Source organism: Diplodia corticola (assembly GCF_001883845.1).
Source record: "Diplodia corticola strain CBS 112549 chromosome Unknown scaffold1, whole genome shotgun sequence".
Classification (NCBI taxonomy): Eukaryota; Fungi; Ascomycota; class Dothideomycetes; order Botryosphaeriales; family Botryosphaeriaceae; genus Diplodia; species Diplodia corticola.
The window spans coordinates 1-19,980 of NW_017971480.1; the positions used below are offsets into that span (position 1 = coordinate 1).

Here is a 19,980-nt window from a genome sequence, read left to right on the forward strand (position 1 = left end):
CCCCCCCCTCCTTCAGCTCCGAGGGGGGAGGGGGGGAAATCCAAGATCCCGACTCATTCATTCAATCCCCTCCCTCCCTCCCTTCAAAAACACTTCAACCACCCCGCCAACGCACCCGTAAAAATCTCCCTGCTCGCCGCGCCCCCCGCAAACGTCGTGCGGAAATCGTAACAGTGCTGCGCGTCGGGCATGACGTACCCAAAAATCTCATCCTCCGCCGGCTTCTCCCCGCACGCCGGCGGCGTCTGCGTCAACCGCACGGCGGGCGCCCACGGCTCGGCCGACAGCGGGCTCAGCGTGCGCCACGGGTCGAACTCGCCGCCGGACCAGTACACGTTGGAGGGCCGGATGGCCCAGCCGCCGAGCGCGGCGTTGGTCGCGTCGGCGCGCGGCCATTGCGGGATGAGCGAGGCGTTCGCGGTCGGGAACTGCCGCCGGCAGATGTCGGATTGGTGCTGCAGGCTGTTCCAGCGGGAGACGATTTGGTCGGGGCCCAGGTTGGCGGATTGCAGGAACCCCCATTCGGTGCAGTATTGCCACGTCCAGCTGATGGTGGCCGGGTCGGCGAAGCGCTTTTCGAGGTCGCATTCGGGAGCGGTGGTGGTGGTGGTGTTGGAGGGTGTGGTGGGCCCTTCGCAGTCGGTGTCGAGGAAGTAGCTGGCGACGGCGGCGAAGGCCGGGTAGGACGCCCATTGCTCGACGACGTATTCGGGGCCGCGGGACGGCGCCCAGCCATCGGCGCCGGCGATGGTGCCGTTGTAGATGGCGGTGGCGTTGGTGGCGTTGGTGGAGTGGTCCGTTTCGATGTAGTCGCAAAAGGGGCGCAGGTTGCCTTCGACGCCGTAGGACTGCCAGTACCAGATGATGGTGTTGAGGGCGTCGCCGAAGCCGGCGTTGGAGTTCTTGTCGGCGTTGCGGCCGAGGAAGCGCGTCTTGAGCGCGGCGGCGGCGGCGGGGTCTTCCATCAGGTCGTCCATGTACTCGATGGCGGCGTGGATGTCCTTGGAGCAGTTGCCGAAGCCGTAGCGGTTGAGGCCGCGGTACACGGGCTCGAAGTAGACGGACATGTCGTTTTGCGCCTGCACCGGGGCCGACGACGCGAACGAGGCGAAGATGGTGTCCGGGTAGCGGTCGCGCAGGAAGGCGGCGCGCATGCCGGGGTACGAGCCGCCGATGAAGATCCACGGCGTGGACGAGGGCCCGAAGTCGACGTCCGGGAAGTTGGCGCGCGTGAAGTTGGCGGCGAAGGCGGGGATGTCGGCCAGCGCCTGCTCGGTCGTCAGGTAGACGAAGTCTTCCGGGGCCGTGTCCAGGCTGATGTTGACCGGAGTGGACTCGCCGTAGTAGCGGTGCTCCCAGACGATGCCGATGCCCCCGAAGGAGTCGACGATCTGCTTGAAGAAGGAAGTCTCATTCTGCAGCCGGAAGAGGGCGTTCGGCTCAGCGTTGGCCTCGCCCGCGTCGTAGATGAAGACCGGGTGGCCGGCGCCCCTGTAGCCCGATTCGGCCACCCAGAAGCGGTTTTCAAAGGTGCCGGCGTCAGGGCCAAAGTGGTCCAGGGGCAGCGTGACAAACTCTGGATTAATGACTTCGGTGGTGTTGTTGGCTGCAGTGTGGAGCCTCGAGACCTGGATGTCCGCTGGGAGATCGACAGTGACAGGGGTACCGTCTTGCGATTGGGTCAGTCCCGCGTGATATCGGAAGCAAGAACACGGGAGAGTGGGGGGCGTCAAGCCCACATACCAGGAAACAAGCCCCTCTCAGCCATCTCAGCCAGTTGCATCTGCTTGGCGCCACCGAAGATGCCTAGGGCCTGAGCATGTTGAACGTAGGTATATGCAAGCACCAGAGGCAGCGTGCCGCGGAAACCTGACAGGAGCACCATGGTACCAAGCTATGCAAAACTGCGGAGAGACGGACACCACAGCCAAGGAAAACGGGTGGTAGCCATGCGTCTTTATAGCCAGTGGGCGACGGGTGACAAAGTCCAAGGCGGTGGGGAAACAGCGCTGCAAGTCAATTTGGAGTTCCTGGGTCGCTAGGTACGAGATCGCCATCCGCATGGTCGACCTGCCAAATGGGGTAAAGGACGCCGCTCGAGGATTTCGTAGAATGGCCAACGGCCTAAGCCCATGTCTCATGGGCAAAGCACCTGCCCTTTCGGCACGGTTCCAACAGAGCGAGCACTGTCGTGGAGCCGGCGGCATGCTGACTTACATGTCGCGTAATGCGCAAAGAGCGGCATCGGAAGCAGCATGGCTCTTGTGCGTCGTACAACAGCCAACACAGAGGCTGGCCTGGCGTTCCACCCAGTCGGCGGCAAAGGCTTGTCCCAGCGAGAAGGAAGGCTATGGAGGCCAAGCTTGGGTCTCTGCTCTGAGGACGGGGCGCAGGATTGCAAGTCTTCGTATTGGGCCCAATCCCTGTCATCTACTGATAAGCTGCGTATAGCGCACTGCAGTCGGCCCGCTCATTGGGGCGTCTGCGAAAACACCCATTAGCCACATTCGAACCAGCACTCGGACGAGCTTAGCCTAGGGCTACAGTCCCCTCCAAGGCTCGTTCAGGTACTTCCGTTGTGGCGCTTGCGCTACAGTGGCGGCGCGTCCTAGCACCGGCGCGTATCAGCCTCAAGGACACAACATATCCCAGAGAATCAGAAGCTCCCCGTAGTAGCATCAAAGAGGTACATGAGCAGAGCGAAAAGGCCTTCTGCCCAGAGGCCATAATGGAGATTCGAATGCTGACCCGGGACCCAACTTGAGGCTGAATTGAAAGCATGTCCTCTTCACTATCGAGGAAGCCCGTGCCGCTGTTCATGGGTACGATCCGTCAAAATAGGCCCATCCCAGCCGTTCGAGTGCCAAAACAACAGTTGGGGGGAGAGCGATTTGTTAGAATTCTCCGAGATCATCCCGCCCCTGTCATTGCCGTGCGGCTTAATCGAAGCATTGAACCCCTGACCAAACTATCTGATCCATGATGGGGGCACGACTGTGACTAAGGAAGTGGCTCAACTACGCAGTCTGCAGCAATGCAGCCAGCTTGAATCCGCCGACCCCGTGGCGGACGAACCGGTAAAAGTCGATGGCCGGTGGCAAATTGATGTACTTGCGAGGTTCTCCAGCAGAGTCTGTGTTCCGGTTGGCATTCAGCGTGATGGATCTCGAGCGCAGCGAAAGTGTGGCGAAGAACTGAGTGCGATTTGAAGGGGAGGAGAAGCGCCTGGAAGCAGGCTCGGGGGCAACGGCGGAAAGCTTGGCGCGTTTGTCAGCACGGACCGCGTCGGCGGCGGCTCTTCAACATCGTGATTCTCCAGCTCAAGCAGCTCTCCACACCTTACATCCTCCCCACAACCCTCCAACTCCCGCAGTCGCAATCGCGCAACCATGGCCAACTACCTCGCCTCCATTTTCGGCACCGAGCAGGACAAGTAAGCTTCCCCTCTGCGCCTCGAGCGCGCCCTCAGCTCCGCCCCAATTTCGCGTCGCATGGCTAACATCGCAACTATCTAGGGTCAACTGCTCCTTCTACTACAAGATCGGCGCTTGCAGACACGGCGACCGCTGCTCGCGCAAACATGTCAAGCCCTCGTACTCGCAGACCATCCTTCTCCCCAACCTCTACCAGAACCCGGCCTACGACCCCAAGAACAAGATGAACGCCAGCCAGCTGCAGAACCACTTCGACGCCTTCTATGAGGACTTTTGGGCTGAGATGTGCAAGTACGGCGAGCTGGAGGAGGTCGTCGTGTGCGACAACAACAATGACCGTAAGTCTTTCTTCTCTTCCCCGCCCCAGCTCAAGCAGTACTGACGATTGCTTTTCGTGCCTCCCCGCAGATCTCATCGGCAACGTTTACGCAAGATTCAAGTACGAAGACAGCGCGCAGAAGGCCTGCGACGACCTCAACTCGCGCTGGTACGCCGCCCGCCCCATCTACTGCGAATTGTCCCCCGTCACCGACTTCCGCGAAGCCTGCTGCCGCCTGAACAGCGGCGAGGGCTGCGTGCGCGGCGGCTTCTGCAATTTCATACACCGCAAGGTGCCGACCCCGGAGCTCGAGCGCGACCTGGAGCTGTCGACGAAGAAGTGGCTGAAGATGAGGGGTAGGGATGAGAGGAGCGTCACCAGGAGTCCCAGCCCGGAGCCGACCAGGAGGAGGTGGTGAACAACGCGCGCTGCTTTTGACGTGCCGTCTTTTCAGCGCGCGGGGATGGAGTAAAGTCAAGGATGAAAAGGCTCCAAAAGCAGGGACAGGCACTGTTGGATACCTCGTGGCCATCAGAAAGCAGAACCCCTCGACGAATCAGTACGAGACGCTTTCGTTCAATGCGTCGATACATTGACAAGCACGTATTTCTGCACTTGAGACAGAGGATGCTGCTTGGTACGTTCCTCAGTCAAGCTATCCCTGGGAGTGCCTTCTGCTCATGGTTCTCTAGGGGCAGCTTTCTAATTCAAAAATCATGTATTGGCGTTGGTGGGACCAAGAGGAGCAAGTTGAGAGTTTTCGGATATCCATTGTTGAATCACATATTTTGCTTCTAGCTGATTTTTTTTTTTTCCTTTTTGTGGTTGAATGTACTGATGATTGAACAAAATTTCGAACCAGGGCAATTCGTGGTATCATGTGTGGGGCCAGCCACAAGGACTTTGATCCCCCTCTGTACGCCGCTACCTTCCAAAGATCCAATCCCAACCCCCGTCCCGCCGGTTCCACTACTGTTCCCCACCTCGGAGTTGTCCCGACCTGAAGCCTAGAATAGAGAGCTTCATAACCTCAAGAAGAAGCTGCTCGACAGCTTGTATTCCCGTCCCTCTCTTTTCCTTTTTTCCTCCACCCTTTCCGCCATCCTCTGCGGGTTGTCGCGCATACTCAACTCCCATCACCGTCCCGCTGCGGCGCACCCAGCTCGTTGAGTCTGTGAAAGATGCCGGCGTTGTCGCACCATACTATCACCACCACGACACCCGCGATGAAGCCCAAGAAGCCGAACCAGAAGCCCCAGCAGATGTAGTTCCGGCGCCTCTTCTTGACTCTTTCTCGCTCCAGCCACGATTCCCTGTTTCATGCATGGTCAGTCGGGGGTACTTGCGCCTGGTTGGTTGAGAAGAAAATCGAAGAGACAAAAGTTGGGGGACGGAGCGCGGGGGGGGGCCGTACGAATGTCCTACTTTCGGTCGTGATGACTTTTTCGAGTCTGCCGGTTTGGCGTCTTCTCCCTTTTCCACGCCGACCTTTTCCTCTTCGTCCAGGCGGATGGCGGCGGAGAAGCGCTGCCAGAACATGGGATCTCGTACGGTTGCCATGGTGGGGGGGTGGGATTTAGGTTTGTTTTGGTTCGGATAGGGGTGAGCGATGGTTGCACAACTGGAAGCGGTCCGAAAGAAAGTCAGGATCGCCTTGCGGTGATCTAGGGTGGTGGCGATGAGGGTCGAAACGGTTGGCCCGGATGGGGCAGTGTGGCGGCCGGTGATCGGCACTAGGGTGTGTATGCGACGCGGTTTCGAAACGATCGTTGCGTGGCTGTCGGGCGATTGGGCGACCGGCCCGGCAATCACGGTTTGCGGCGGACGGACGGACGAGAGGGAGTGTGTGTCACCTGAAGTGACTCGCAGGGAGAGCGGAAGACGAAGCGAGTGCCTGCAGGTAGCGATGAAGGGAACGAATGGGCAGTGAACGGGCGAGATGAAATAAGCGAAAAATGCGGAGGGCAGGGCTGTGGCAGGTGTCAATTCCCCGATACCATCGTCACGTACATTCCGCAGGTGGTGGTATCTGGGCCGAGGAATGGACGGCCGGCGAGAGGAGGAGGAGGTGGGAGAAAGGGAACGGGGATCACGGGTGTTTTGACTGAGTGAGAAAGATACGATAGCCGACTCAGGGACAGCAGGCCTCTCATTTGTCGCATGGTGTAACTACTGGGATGTTCCAAGTCCACGGGTCACAGCATGTGGTCGGCTTGAAACGAAGGCGTGCAGCCAATGCGAGCAGCAGCTGCGGCGGAACATTGAAGGGACCCTGGTGCAGCGGGCGGGTGAATCGCCGACGCCTGGCGGTAGCGGCGCCGTCGTGCCAATCGGCGGCTGCGAGCGGTGGGCACGCACGCACGGTAAGAGATAGAGTATGAGATTGCGGCAATGCAGGCGACAGGCCCGTTGCCGCGCAGTTTGGCTGGCACCAAAAGCTCACCCCAAAACTCACCAAGGCCTTCCACCATTGCCGTCCGTCAAGTGGTCCGTTAGCGAGATTGCTCGGCAGGCGGCGGTTTCGGCATCCCGAACTTGGCCTCGAAAGAGGAAGGCTTTCCGCAGTCGTCATCTGCAGAAGACAGCGGCGGGTGTGGCGTCAGAGGGCGGATTCTATTCTTGCGAGGCGCTGATATGGGGGCCGTTGCGGCTGAAGAGCTGCGACGGCTATCGGTGAGGACGGCGGTGGTGAGGGCTGCACGGCTGCCTGTCTATCAGGCACTAGTTGCCCTACTGCCAGGCGCGGACCCTTGCTGGATCCAGCCCGGCCCCTTGCCCACCCATCTCCGTAATCTCTCGTCAGAAGCCCCCAAGATGCCTTCGGCGACGCTGCCTTGGTGGCAGGTCAACGTGCCCGACGATCTGCGCACCGAAGAGTGCCCCGACTTCCTCAAGGAATGCGGGGAGAAGGACCGTGGCATCATCGGCACCCCCGACTCCGAGTACCGCCCCCGCGGCTGGGAGGATGTCAAGGAAATCATCAGTAAGCGCAGCGCTGCCCACGCGGTCCCACACCACAGGCGTCTGATGACCACAGAAACAAACCGCATTGACAAGTTCGTGCGGAAGCCTAGCGAGCTGCGGCGCTACCGCCACTATACCTGGGAGCTGATTCGCAACTATGGCTCCATAATGGACTTTGTCCTCAAAGAAAGGCTGCAGTGGACCGATCTGACGCCCCGAGGCCGCCCTTTCGCTCACCCTGGTTGGTATTGTTGTATCTGCCTGACCCTCAGCCCCGAGCTGACGCCGCCAAGAGGACATCAAGATCCTGCACAACGACTGGCCTTACGGCGTCGACGAGCGCATCGTCCACCTGGTTGTGTGGACCAAGTTCGAGCTCGAGGATGACCCGGCCACCGACGACCTGACGCCGGAAGCGCGGCAGATGATCGACGACTATGTGGCCCAGACGTTTTGCACGCGGGTGAATGCCGAGCAGGTGGGTAACTCGAAGGGCACTACTGTGTACGTACGTTGGCGTTGTGGCTTTGCTGACGCACGCCCAGGTCATTTGGTTCAAGAACTGGAAAAGCCTCAAGTCGGTGCACGCTGTTGAGCATTTCCATGTCATGCTGTACAACCCCGACCTTGGCTTCATCGAGGACGTCACCAACGGGGACGTCCCTCTGTCCAAGAAGGCGCCCGAAGTGTGAGGCCCGAGGATGCGGCGCTCGGAGATGCGGCAGGACGCACACGATGCACACGCAGCGACTCGGTGCTCCGAGACGCTCCTACCGTGTACGTACTGGCTTCCCGATGGGGATGCAGCGACACGGCAGTGCCGATCTCGGAAGCAGCATGGGATCCCGGCGGATTAGACCGTAGATGGCCAGGTAGACTCAGCATACAATGTCGCTTGTAGAGCAGTGCAGCAGGCCCCTGATAATGTCTGAAATCTCTGCGGTTGCCTCTTGGGATTGCGTACCCGCACCGGTCAGCTCGCTGGAGCTTGCTGGAGGAGCAGGCGCCAAGCCGACGGGCAGGGTGTGGGCGCAGGCACGCAGGCCCTGCCACGCTGCTAACGGCGCAGCATGCAGCCCGCCGATCGCTTCCGCTTCGAGCGCTCCGAGTCGGCCTACAACAAAAAATAGTGTGGCGCTGTGGCTGGCCTGTCGGCCACGCTAGGTACGCAGTAGGCGCGGCTGCTGGGCTTTTGCTGAGGGCGGCCGACGGGCGGACGGGCGAGGGGCCCCTGCGCAGGCCGCGAGGGCGGCGGTCGCGTGGCGGCGTGTGCATTCCCCGGCGCGTTGAGCACAATAGCAACTCAGATGACGGCACCTTTGTCTGGCGACAAGGCTGCGGGCTCGGCCGGCCGTGGCACAGCGGACCAGGGCAGCTGCACCACGCAGTCATTGCGCGTTCCTGAGTGCCAGCTCCCTGCTCTCGGACTGGCCGCAGCGGTGAGGGCTCGCGGCCAATGGGCGGTTCATGGCGAATAATAATTATGGCAGCCCCCTACCGCCCAACCTACGCCAGAACCCACATCTTGCAATTTCCATCCAAGCGCACCCAGATGCCGCGAGCTGCCCCGTGTGCCGTGCTTATCACTTTGGCCCGCCTCTCCGCCATCGCCTGAACAGCGCACCTGCTGCAACTCGCGTCCGCGTTCCTTCTTTTTCTTTTTCCCCAGCGTTCAACACCGCCAAACCTCGCGAGCCTCCCCTCCGCAACCCTCGCGCCGTGCACCAAGCCCTTGTGCTGTGTGCTCGCCCCTCCGCCCAGCCGCGAGAGCTCGCGCGCCTCCCACTCGCCATCTGTTGGTGCCGAAGCTACACCGCCCAACAAACACCACCATGCTGTCGCGCCTCTTCGGCGCGAGCGAGTCCTCGAGGACGCGCCCGACCTGGTACGACCGCCAGATCTCGCCCCTCCTCCAGGCTGTGTGTCGCCGCGCGTGCACTCACCCCATCCACACCATTGTCTTCACCGCGCTGCTTGCGAGTACCACCTACCTCAGCGTCATTGAGAGCAGCCTGTTCACCGGCTCTGCTTCCGCGAGCAGCTCTCTCGGCAAGGCCGACTTCAACACTCTGTTGGCTGGCAGCAAGACCCTGAGGATTGGGCCCGCGTCCGAGTGGACCTGGCAGGCCGACGAGGACGTCACTCTCGATGAGGTGAGTAAAGCCCCGCTCAACCAACCTTCGGCCCGCGCTAACACCATCTGCAGACCTACGAGAAGCTCGCCCTCCTGACCCTTCTTTTCCCCGAGTCCACCCCCGCCAATGCGCCCCAGACCGCCCCTCTGGGCAATGCCGTCCCTATCCCGCGCAACTCCTCGGCCGAATTGCTCCCCAGCTCCTCCTCCGCCTTCTCTCAGATCTCGCACGATACCTCTCTCGCCTTTTCCATCCCCTATGACGAGGCCTCTGAGTTTCTGGCCGCCATGCAGGAGCTCCCCGCTCCTATTGGTGCTTCGGACGCACAGAAGGCCGAAGACGGCTCCGTCGAGGAGAAGAAGTGGATCATGAAGGCCGTCAAGAACGCCAGTAGTAGCCCCACCGATTTGCGTCGCTGGGCTACCGAGTCCTGGACTTCTTTTCTGGACCTTCTCAAGGCAAGTGTGGTCTCCGATGGTTACACGGCATATTCTAACTGCTTGTAGAACGCCGAGACGCTTGACATCGTCATCATGGCCCTTGGCTACCTCTCCATGCACCTGACTTTTGTGTCGCTCTTCCTCTCGATGAGGCGCCTGGGCTCCAACTTTTGGTTGGCTGCCACCGTCCTTTTCCAGTCCGTTTTCGCATTCCTGTTTGGTCTGACCGTCACCTCCAAGCTCGGCGTCCCGATCAACATGGTTCTGCTTTCCGAGGGCCTGCCTTTCCTGGTTGTCACCATTGGCTTTGAGAAGCCGATTGTTCTGACCAAGGCCGTGCTTTCTGCTTCTCTGGATGCGCGCCGGCGTCATTCCGCCATCGGCGATAACACGCCGTTGACAATCCAGTATGCTGTTACCACCGCAGTCAAGGAAAAGGGCTTTGAAATCGTCCGCGACTACTTTGTTGAGATTTTGATCCTGGTCGCAGGCGCCTTCTCGGGCGTCCAGGGCGGTCTGCGCCAGTTTTGCTTTCTCGCGGCCTGGATTCTCTTCTTCGATTCTCTCCTGCTCCTGACCTTCTACACTGCCATTCTCACCATCAAGCTCGAGATCAACCGTATCAAGCGCCATGTCTCTCTGCGCAAGGCTCTTGAGGACGATGGTGTGAGCCGCAGTGTGGCCGAGAACGTCGCTACGAACAACGACTGGCCCTCACTTAGCTCTTCCGGTACCGAGGACGGCAGTGCTGCCCACACTGACATTCCGGGCTTTGGCAAAAAGATGAAGGAGACCAGTGTCCCTCGCTTCAAGGTTCTTATGGTCACGGGCTTCATCGTCGTAAACATTCTGAACGTCTGCACCATTCCCTTCCGCAGTGGATACTACAGCTCCAGCGCGTCTTCTGGACTTGCCAGTATGGTCAACCCCGCTGCCATGGATCCTTTCAAGGTCGCGGGTAACGCTCTGGACACAATTGTGACTTCCGCAAAGTCGAAGAACACTGCTGCGCTGGTTACCGTTCTTACACCCATCAAGTACGAGCTCGAATATCCCTCGGTCCACTACGCCATCCAGGAGCCTGTCTCCAGCCTTTTCGGTGGAAACTACAAGGATCAGTTGATGGACGGCATGGGTGGTCGCGTGGTTGATGGTGTGCTGAAGAGCCTTGAGGACCCCGTCCTCAGCAAGTGGATCATCGTTGCTCTGGCTCTTAGCTTGGCTTTCAACGGCTATCTTTTCAACGCTGCGCGCTGGTCCATCAAGGACCACACCCAGCCCAGCAACATCAAGCCTCCTGAGGAGTACGAGGTCATGGACAAGGCTCCTAGCAACGTCAGACTTGTTGATTCTGGTGCTCCTCTTCGCCCCCTCACTCCTGCTATCCCGCCGGCTACTATCAGGAAAGACGACGATTCCGATGATGGACTAGAGATGAAGCCTACCGCGCACCAAGTTGACCCGTCTGGCCCCAAACGCCCTATGCACGAGCTTGAGATTCTTCTGAAGGAGAAGAAGGCCCCTTCAATGACCGACGAGGAACTGATCGAGCTTGCTGTTCGGGGCAAGATTCCTGGTTATGCTCTCGAAAAGACGTTGGAGAACAAGGTTCGCGCTGTGAAGATCCGCAGAGCAGTCGTTTCCCGCACCCATGCTACCCGTCAAACGTCTTTCCTTCTCGAAAAATCCAAGCTGCCCTATGAGCACTACAATTACGACCTCGTCCACGGCGCCTGCTGTGAGAACGTCATCGGCTATCTTCCCCTTCCTCTTGGTGTTGCCGGTCCCCTCAACATTGATGGCCAGAACTACTTCCTGCCCATGGCTACCACTGAAGGTGTCCTGGTCGCTAGTACGAGTCGCGGCTGCAAGGCCATCAACGCCGGCGGTGGCGCTGTCACTGTTCTCACCGGCGACGGCATGACTCGCGGTCCTTGCGTTGGCTTCGAGACTCTGGCTAGGGCTGGACAGGCCAAGGTCTGGATTGATTCCGAGGAGGGCCAGAAGGTCATGAAGGCCGCCTTCAACTCCACCAGCCGTTTTGCTCGTCTCCAGTCGTTGAAGACGGCGTTGGCTGGAACCTACCTGTACATTCGCTTCAAGACGACCACTGGCGATGCCATGGGTATGAACATGATTTCTAAGGGTGTTGAGCACGCTCTGAGCATCATGAAGAACGAGGGCGGATTCGAGGACATGGCCATTATCTCTGTTTCTGGAAACTTCTGTACGGACAAGAAGCCCGCTGCTATCAACTGGGTGGACGGACGTGGCAAGAGTGTGGTGGCGGAGGCTATCATCCCAGCTGATGTGGTCAAGAACGTCTTGAAGAGCAACGTGGATGCACTGGTTGAGCTCAACATTGCCAAGAACCTGATTGGATCAGCCATGGCTGGAAGTATCGGTGGTTACAACGCGCACGCCGCGAACATTGTCACCGCTATCTTCTTGGCAACTGGACAGGACCCGGCTCAGAATGTGGAGAGCAGCAACTGTATTACCGTCATGAAGAAGTAAGTTCCAACCAAAATCCCCTGATACAGCCAGTACTAACAGGAAATAGCATGAACGGCAACCTGCACATTTCGGTCTCCATGCCTTCGATCGAGGTCGGCACCATCGGTGGTGGCACCATCCTAGAACCTCAGAACGCCATGCTTGATCTGCTCGGCGTCAGGGGAGCACACCCGACCAGCCCCGGTGACAACGCCCGCCAGCTTGCTCGCATCATCGCTGCTGCGGTCCTGGCGGGTGAGCTCAGCTTGTGCAGTGCGCTCGCTGCAGGCCACCTCGTCCAGGCGCATATGAGCCACAACCGTAGCCAGGCTCCTTCTCGTTCCACTACTCCGGGGCCGGTTGGAATCCAAACGCCCACCACTCTGGCTATGACGAACATCAAGGACAAGGCGGCCGGCCGCCGCTGAGCTGGTTTGTGCTGCCCCAGCCTCGGACTCGTGCGTTTGGCTTGCATTCGAGCGATTTTCTTCTTATCAGCGCCGCCACCCGCATTTAGTAATAATTTCTGGTGGTACATGCATGTAGAGGCGCTAGCAGTCGCCGCTTGACGTGGTTTGAGACATTCGATGATTTACATCGAAAGAAGCAGCTCTTTCGCTCACGAAACTGTACCTGTACATAGCTGGGAGCAACTCAGCCTTGCCGCCTCTCCAATTGAAGTTCAAATATGCACTGTGCATATGCAGTCGAACCATGTTGTTATCTTGCTACGTTGACGGTGTTGCTCTTGCGATGTCATCCAGGGAGTCGAGACTCTGTCTATTTGGTTTCATAATACAGTTTTAATTGTCTTTGCATCAATACCAACGCTTCACTCACCCCACTGTTTTTTCACTCACAATCGTACTGCCAGCGACATCAACCTTGTATTGTAGCGAAACCGTCTCCACTGATAAAAGAGAAGATTGTATTGGACAGCACGTTTCCTTGCCGCCAAGTGAGGGAAGCGCTCGATCACCACCAAAGTCCGAGTCTGAGTGTGAGCTAGCGTGTGTGGACGGACATTGATGGCACGTTCCGACCGATTGCTTGAACTCGCATTAACAAAGGCCGCACCTCGAGTAACCGTTACCGGCTGCCGTGCCTACTATACCTACTATGCCTGTTATGCCTATTATGCTTATTATGCCTATTATGCTTATTATGCCTACTATGCCTACGAGGTTATCGCTTGGGTTAGTTTTCGTAATATTATAAGCGCGGCGAATCGGTGGGTAGTAATAGGTGTGGGATGCCAGCGAGTTCTCCGAGTTTGCCTACCATTTTGCAAATGAATTTGAGGTGAGCGACGGAGAAAAAGTCGTTTTCCCAGGAGGGGGTCAAATTTATGGCCACCTTAACAAGCCCGAGTCATGCTTACTTCGATGCCACTATTCATCCACTCGGAGACGTTTCGGAGAAGTTCGATGCCATGGAAAAAGTCGCAGATTGTGTTTCCGCATATTACTAGACTTGGGATATCGAAACAAAAAAAAAAAGAGAGGCCCGCCCAGTTTTGGAAGCGATGAATATATACCTCACCCGCCACAGCCATGCATAAAACCCTTCTGACCATAGATTGATGCGATAAGATGGACAATACCCGCGAGAGACGATAAAATATAAGCAAATATGCAATCCCCATACGCCTAAATGCAATGACTCGCCCTGACGCTCGGAAAAGTGAAAAGGGCGGCCCATGTGTAAAAGAAAAAATGCGGAAGAAAGGACCTGCTAAACCGGATAGCTCTAGAAGATGTAGCATTCCGCCTTTCGCCAACAACGGTGACTCTAGCGATTGCAATTCATCCCTGTAATTAAATCCGCCTAACCACTGCCCAGACTCTCTGTAGTATGGTAAGGCAGGGTCTCTAGGAGCGAACCGGCAAAACCGCTTAATTAGTCGTGCTAAGGCACGCTAACGCGACGCTACAAGGCTGTCAAAATCAAGCCAGAATAATCGAAGGGATGGTGCGGGTCTCCCGTGCTCATCAGCCGATAACGCGAATACATTTGTGTGGCACGAATGCAAATCTCAATGGCACGCCGCTCGCCATTCCCCGCTTGTGCTGGCCAGACGTCTAGAATCATAAACCGCGCCTCGGCTCGGGTTTGCCCCTCAATCCTAGAATGTCGCGACGGAGGCTGTCTGGAACACCCTGCTGCGGCTGCCCTTGCTGCATATTGCCGTGAATAGGTGGTGGCGGACTGCCCGCACCATCATAACCAAACGGTCCGTGATGAACCGCCTGCTTCGCTGGCTGTGTCGCTTGTGTTGACGGGTGACTGATGGCGGGAGGCGTGTGGTGGTGATGAGTCGTCTGCGGAATGTGATGATGGTGGTGGGTCTGTGCTTGTGCTTGCGCGCCTTGGCCCTGGTGAGGGCCCGGGGCGATGGCTCTAAAGCTGCTTTGTTGCGCCGCCGGTTGAGTCGTAGCGTAGCTCTGGAAAGCCGGCTGGGTCGGCGGATACGGGCCTTTGTATCCATTCACCGGTAAGCCATAACCTTGCGGATTTTGGGCAGCTGCGGCATTCTGCACCTCAGCTTGGTGCTGACGCTGTTGATCAGCGAGACGGTCTGCTGCTTGGCGAGCCTTGCGTTCTGCCCACCACTGCGTCATACTGGCACTACGTTTCTCTGATTTCACGCCTTTCTTGCGACCAGAGGCAGTGGTGGTGCTACTACCAGCACTCGTGGGCGTTTGTGCTGCTTGCGTGGTCGAGGCAGGCGTTGAAGTTGGCGCCGCAACATGCTGTGCGTGACCATTTGCTTGGGCAGGAGTACCAGGAGCGATCGAAGATTGACTGGCCACTCCTGCACCGTACGGATTCTGAGCTGTTTGTTGGGGATGGGCGGATATAAAGGTAGGATCGGCATTGATGCCTGGCACTGGCGCAGCTGAGACGGGAGGAATGTTTGAGTGCGGGGCATGATTGTAGCCCTGGACGAAGAAGGGCTGCTGTTGCTGGGGTTGTTGCGGCGGCGCGGCGGTGACGGCGCTGGGAGCACTGGGGAAGGTTGTCTGTGTGCTGTTCTGCTCGTTGTTTGCAGCATTTACAGCGGCTTGGGCCGCAGCAGCACCCTTCTTCCCTCGTGGCCCTTTCTTGATACCGGCATCCTTACGTTGAGCGAGATTTTTGCTCCCCGGCGGTCTTCCACGTCGCTTACCAGGCCCGCGCGGTTCCGGTGTTCCTTCGTAGGTATCGTCGTCTTCAGAAGCACTGGTAGTCATGGCGCTCTCGCCTCTCATTTCGCGAATACGGGCTGGCACGACGGATTGCCTCTTGGTTGCGCTGCCAACCTTACCTCTCTTCCGAGAAACGGGCGGTTCCGGGGTTTCGGATCCGGCATGCTCACGTTTGCGGGTGCGCGAACCAGAGTCCGCCGTTCCATCGAATCGTTGGGCTGCCCGCCTCTTCCTCTTCCCAACTTCCTCCTCGCTTTGAGCTAGGTCCTCGGTAGTGACATCTCGGGCACGCCTATGCCGCAGCTCGCGACCGCCGACGTAGTCGGTGCCAATGCGCTGACTGAAGGGATCCTGGGTTCCCGGAGGTTTGCGTGAATCATAAACGTAGCTGTAGATGTCGGCTTCCTTTTGATCCTCAAAGACGACGGGGTCAACGGGCACACGGCCACCGTTTACCGGTTTCCTGGGACCATTGTTCGCGTGTGCCGCAACCCGTTTGTCGATGGCGAGGTACTCGTCCTGCCATGCTTCCAGGGCGGCTTGGGTGTTTTCAGCAAGCGCGTACAGTATATCGGACGTTCTTTCAGAGGGCAGATGCTTAGTAAGAGCAGCGATAAACTTGCCGGGATCGGTCATGTAGTCGAAGCGCTTCCTGAGGATACGGTTGGCATCATCATCAACTTCCGACTCGGAAGGGGTGCCGGGGGTGTTGGAGAAGGGTGGCGGAAGGTCTCCGTCTTCCAATTCCTCATCCAGGTAGGTCGGGCGGGGCCGGGGCTCGCGAGGAGGTGAGGGTTGGCTCCGGGCCGAGGTAGCAGTGGACCTGTAAGCGCCGGCAGTCTCATTGATGAGTTGCTGCGAGGGACTTGCGTCGGGCTCCTCTGGCGAGTGCGAGTCGTCGGCTTGGTCTTGATCAGCTGCTTCGCTCAGGTCGTCGTCGGACGGCGGATCGGCGGCATCCGGGTTGGCGTCTTCGTCAGCATCGGCCACACTGGGCGTCTGCGGGCGCGACATGAAGTCTTCCTCGTCGACGTCAGCGAGCGACTTGCGTGGACGAGCGCGGCGCCGCCGGGGCGAAGGCTGGTGTTTTTGGATCTTGGCTGGGCGGCCGCGATTGCCTCGCTTCGGGCGCTCGTGGTCGTTGCCATTTTGGGACGGGTCTTCGTTCTGGCTGGAGCTCTCGCGCTCGATTTCCTGGAACTGCTCGTAAAGAGACTTGGGCCGTGAGGAGCGCTGGCGCAGCTCGTCCTCACGCTCCAGGCGGGCGAGGAAGTGCTCGGGCAGGCCGGAAATGGTCAGGACGGGCCTAGCATAATAGGCGCCGGGGCCGTGGTCCTTGGCGGCGACGAAGATTTGGGAATGCATTGAGTTGTTGGACGATGAACGGGTCAGCTTGCGCGAGGTCTTTGGCGAGCCCGACGACGAGGCGTCGAGGCTGGTGTCGTGGCTCTGGGGAGCAGGCGTGGCGGATTCGGAGAGTTTGCCCTTGCCGCTACGGGTGCGCATCGTGACAGGCCGCGCCCAAAATCAGTGCCGTGGGCTGCGGTCGACGCCGCAGAGAGAGAAGAAGGGTCTGGGGGCGGCAATGGGGCAGAGGCAGCAAGCGAGTGCGGATGCGGGTGGGGGTGAATTGATGGTCGTGTGGTCGGACGAGGTTCGGAGGTCAAATTAGACAGTGAGACAAGAGACACAGGAAAGGGGAGGCCCGCAGGCGGCGGTCGCAGCGAGGCCGGGCAGCGCGCTGGCAGAGGACAGCGCGACGGCAAGAGCGCAGCAGGCTTGCAGAGCTCGGGGCGGGCGGAACCGCGGTGGTGGTGTGCAGAGTCTGCGAGGATGCTGGACAATCCTGGCAGTCGAGCATTTCGTGTCGTGGTATCTTTCCTGGGCCTAGCGCTTGCCTAAAACGCCAATCAGCGCCCGCCTCAGGCAGCTGGCCGCGCTTCCCCGGATCACAGGGATCGCGCCCACGACCCAGGACACGCTGGTGTTGTTCCTGCTCCCACCCAGCACCGCCGAACCCACCATGTCCAAGCCCATGTCCAAGGAGGAGCTGCTCGCCCAGTTCGACGATCTCGACGGCGAAGACCTCCCCAACCCAGCGCCCCAGCAGTCCGGCCCTGCCACCGCCGACACCAAGGACGATGACGACCCCGTCGCCGAGCTTGCTGCTCTAGCCGCGAAGCCGCCCAGCCGCGCTGCAACCCCCAAGCTCTCCTCCTCCTCCAATGCCAGCAATCGCTCGCCGCGCCGCACCGGCCAGGTCACGCCCTCGACCGACTCGACGCGCAACAGCGAAGACAAGGGCACCGCCGCCGACCACTCGCGGAAGTCGCAGGACGGCACGCGCTCCTACCACCAGGGCGTGACCCCACACGAGGAGCAAGGCTCTGCTCAAGCCCAGGAGCAGAAGCAGTCTGCTGGTGGCGGTGGCTGGTGGGGCAGCATCCTCAGTACCGCATCCGCAGCTGCAAAGCAGGCCGAGACCGCCCTCAAGGAGATCCAGAAGAACGAGGAAGCTCAGAAATGGGCCGAACAGGCCAAGGGAGGCGTTGGTATTTTGCGGTCCTATGGTGAGTTGCCTGACACATGGGTCTCTGCAGCAGATGCGCAACGGTATTTTTTCCAGGGCTACATGATTTCCACACTCGGAGTCACAATGTCACTTGGGCCGGCCGGGCATACTCGCAACCCAACCTTGTCCTCCCGCGTCAAGTAATGGCTGGCTGACCGTTCACAACAGGCGGCGAACTTCGCTCGCGTGCCGTCCCTACATTCACACAACTTCTCCACACTTTGGCGCCTCCTATCTCCCAGCACGAGCGCCTCCTGATCCACATTACCCATGACATGCACAACTATCCGGCGCTCGACCCGATCATTTACGCCACGTTCTCGCGCGTCATGTCCCAGGTTGAAGGCGGCGATCTCATGGTAATTCAGAAGGGCTCTGAAGCCCGCCAGGGCCCCGACTCTGGTTTCGCTGGAGGTAGCACAGCCGGTTGGACTGACGGACCCTGGTGGCGTGACATCGGCATCAAGCGTGACCTTGGCGCGGTCAAGGGTCTGGTCGAGGGGACCAAGCTCACGCGGGTTAGCGCTGAGAGCTATGCTTCCGAGTTCTTTGCCAGCAAGGGCGGCGTCGAGGAAGCTGCAAAGTCAGCCAGCGAGGTGCTGTCCGAATCGAACCCCGTGAGGAGCTCCGACATTTTCCTGGCGATCCAAGCAATCAGCCACAGCGCCCCCGCCGATCTTTTCGGAGGCTCAACCAACGAGAAGAAGGAGGCGGAGACGGGTGGCGTCGAGGAGCCGGCCGAGTCGGACGACCTCATCGCCTTTGCCATCTACTTGCACGACCCCATCCACAGCATCACCTTCCATACCGTATCCCAAAGCTTCCCGCAGAAATGGGCAGACTGGCTGGACGCGTCGGCTGCCCCAAGCCCGGAGGATAGCACGGACCCTGTGGCGACGCTGCCAGTGGAGATCAAGGAGATCATCGAGGGCGGCGGTGTGGACCCGCGGGAGTGGGTCGCCGAGTGGATGGAAGAGGTGATTCAGCTGGCTGTTGGCGTCATTGCACAGCGATACGTAGCCAGGAGAATGGGTGTAGGCGAGGGCGGGATTGGAAGAGGAAAGGCCCGCCAGAGAGCCGAAGAGAGCGGCGGCGGAGAAGCAGCGCGGGCTATCTAAGCGCCAGATTGCTGCGAACATGACGAGTGGAAGCACGAAGTTTATGACGGCTGCTTGGCAGGTGTAGTATGCACCGCATGCACAGGAATTATCCCGGCGCGTACGGCTCGGTCGGATTCCCTTGACGTTGTATGGAGAATGATGAGATATCAAACACGACAGAAATTGAATTTCCACAAAGAAGAAGCCATGATAGAAAGTGCAGAATGCTCTTGGTTTATCGCAAATACGGGGTGAGAGTTTCACTGTTGCCACGCTTCTTGGTATACCCCAAACGCCATATGATGCCCAGATCAAACACATTATCCCGACAAACGCCCTTCAATGCCGTGTTCGGAGCAGCCACATCTGTCTCTGCCTGCCAAGGCATGGGACGGGGGCGCTGTGGTTGTGACTGCCGCAGACTGATCAAACATCCGGTCTATTCATTTGCTCTCCTTCTTCTTGTCTTTCTTGCCTCCCTTCAGGATTTCCAAGTGGCCGGCCTTCTCGGCGAGTTGCTTCTCGGTCACAGCGGCCAACCCGGACGAGTGCTTCTTCAGCAGCTTCTTCTGCTGGATGAGTTTTTGCTTCTTGGGGGCGATTTGGCGGCTTCCGCGAGGCTTCAGCGCTCCGCTGCCTCTGCGAGAGAATTGTCGTTAGCGAAAAGTCGGTGCAAGCAGTGCGCGGCGGCGGCAACTCACTTCTTCGCGCTTCCGGCGGCGGGCTTCGCCTTTTGCTTGATGACGCCTTGAGCCATGTCCAGGGCTTGTTTCTGCCTCGGGCAAGCGGTGGAAGAGCGGACTGGCGGTAGGACGACGTTGCTGGGCGCGCAGTGGTAACAGTGGTAGCAACAGGGCAGCGGATACCAGCGAAAGGCGGCCAAAATGTTTCTGCCGCTGGACGCCGCCTTGACGCGTCGGCATCTGCGGAGACACACGGACGATGGATCCTTCTCCGCCTTTTCGCGAGCCCTCGTCCGTCGTCACGCTTGCATTTTCCATTTACCCGGTGCTCGGGTGAATGCCTTGCGAGAGCACCCCGAAATGACCACCTGTACAGGGAAGCTTCTGGCGCGCTCCGAGGCTCGTGCCCTTCCCCAGAGTCTGCCACTTCTGTCTTCTCCGCATCTGGGGTAAATCCATGCCAACTGCAGTTGACTCGCACTGCGCCCGTGAGCTCGGTCTCCTTTGTATTTACCCTGTCTAATATTGCCGGCTTGGGCCTTCACTGTGCCTGTCCCTGAGTCGAGCATCGAGGGCAACGTCACGCGTGCTGCAGTTAATATGTATTTATCCCGCCTCCTCATCGACCTTCTTTCTCCTGCATGAGGCT

General features: G+C 59.0%; 8 protein-coding genes across 8 annotated transcripts; 4 read left to right on the plus strand and 4 right to left on the minus strand.

Moving 5' to 3' along the window:
* Positions 1 to 83: 83 nt before the first annotated feature.
* On the minus strand, positions 84 to 1,885 carry BKCO1_10001 (serine family s28; the record flags this gene model as incomplete). Its single annotated transcript, XM_020269459.1, has 2 exons — positions 84 to 1,669; positions 1,744 to 1,885. The coding sequence occupies 2 exons, from the start codon at positions 1,883 to 1,885 to the stop codon at positions 84 to 86; spliced, it is 1,728 nt and encodes a 575-aa protein (XP_020135145.1).
* Positions 1,886 to 3,389: 1,504 nt separating this feature from the next.
* Positions 3,390 to 4,171, plus strand: BKCO1_10002 (splicing factor u2af subunit; the record flags this gene model as incomplete). Its single annotated transcript, XM_020269570.1, has 3 exons — positions 3,390 to 3,433; positions 3,516 to 3,772; positions 3,843 to 4,171. The coding sequence occupies 3 exons, from the start codon at positions 3,390 to 3,392 to the stop codon at positions 4,169 to 4,171; spliced, it is 630 nt and encodes a 209-aa protein (XP_020135146.1).
* A 551-nt stretch (positions 4,172 to 4,722) lies between these two features.
* BKCO1_10003 (uncharacterized protein) lies at positions 4,723 to 5,313 on the minus strand (the record flags this gene model as incomplete). Its single annotated transcript, XM_020269681.1, has 3 exons — positions 4,723 to 4,900; positions 4,953 to 5,066; positions 5,168 to 5,313. 3 exons carry the CDS (start codon positions 5,311 to 5,313, stop codon positions 4,723 to 4,725), a joined length of 438 nt encoding a protein of 145 aa, XP_020135147.1.
* Positions 5,314 to 6,567: 1,254 nt separating this feature from the next.
* BKCO1_10004 (uncharacterized protein) lies at positions 6,568 to 7,409 on the plus strand (the record flags this gene model as incomplete). The annotated part of the gene is made up of 4 exons (XM_020269792.1): positions 6,568 to 6,736; positions 6,791 to 6,958; positions 7,011 to 7,195; positions 7,263 to 7,409. 4 exons carry the CDS (start codon positions 6,568 to 6,570, stop codon positions 7,407 to 7,409), a joined length of 669 nt encoding a protein of 222 aa, XP_020135148.1.
* Positions 7,410 to 8,549: 1,140 nt separating this feature from the next.
* BKCO1_10005 (3-hydroxy-3-methylglutaryl-coenzyme a reductase) lies at positions 8,550 to 12,216 on the plus strand (the record flags this gene model as incomplete). Its single annotated transcript, XM_020269903.1, has 4 exons — positions 8,550 to 8,870; positions 8,924 to 9,310; positions 9,359 to 11,805; positions 11,856 to 12,216. The coding sequence occupies 4 exons, from the start codon at positions 8,550 to 8,552 to the stop codon at positions 12,214 to 12,216; spliced, it is 3,516 nt and encodes a 1,171-aa protein (XP_020135149.1).
* Positions 12,217 to 13,875: 1,659 nt separating this feature from the next.
* On the minus strand, positions 13,876 to 16,482 carry BKCO1_10006 (uncharacterized protein; the record flags this gene model as incomplete). Its single annotated transcript, XM_020270014.1, has 1 exon — positions 13,876 to 16,482. One exon carries the CDS (start codon positions 16,480 to 16,482, stop codon positions 13,876 to 13,878), a length of 2,607 nt encoding a protein of 868 aa, XP_020135150.1.
* A 517-nt stretch (positions 16,483 to 16,999) lies between these two features.
* BKCO1_10007 (maintenance of telomere capping protein 1 protein) lies at positions 17,000 to 18,666 on the plus strand (the record flags this gene model as incomplete). Its single annotated transcript, XM_020270090.1, has 2 exons — positions 17,000 to 17,546; positions 17,717 to 18,666. 2 exons carry the CDS (start codon positions 17,000 to 17,002, stop codon positions 18,664 to 18,666), a joined length of 1,497 nt encoding a protein of 498 aa, XP_020135151.1.
* A 425-nt stretch (positions 18,667 to 19,091) lies between these two features.
* BKCO1_10008 (uncharacterized protein) lies at positions 19,092 to 19,405 on the minus strand (the record flags this gene model as incomplete). The annotated part of the gene is made up of 2 exons (XM_020270101.1): positions 19,092 to 19,287; positions 19,350 to 19,405. The coding sequence occupies 2 exons, from the start codon at positions 19,403 to 19,405 to the stop codon at positions 19,092 to 19,094; spliced, it is 252 nt and encodes an 83-aa protein (XP_020135152.1).
* Positions 19,406 to 19,980: the final 575 nt, after the last annotated feature.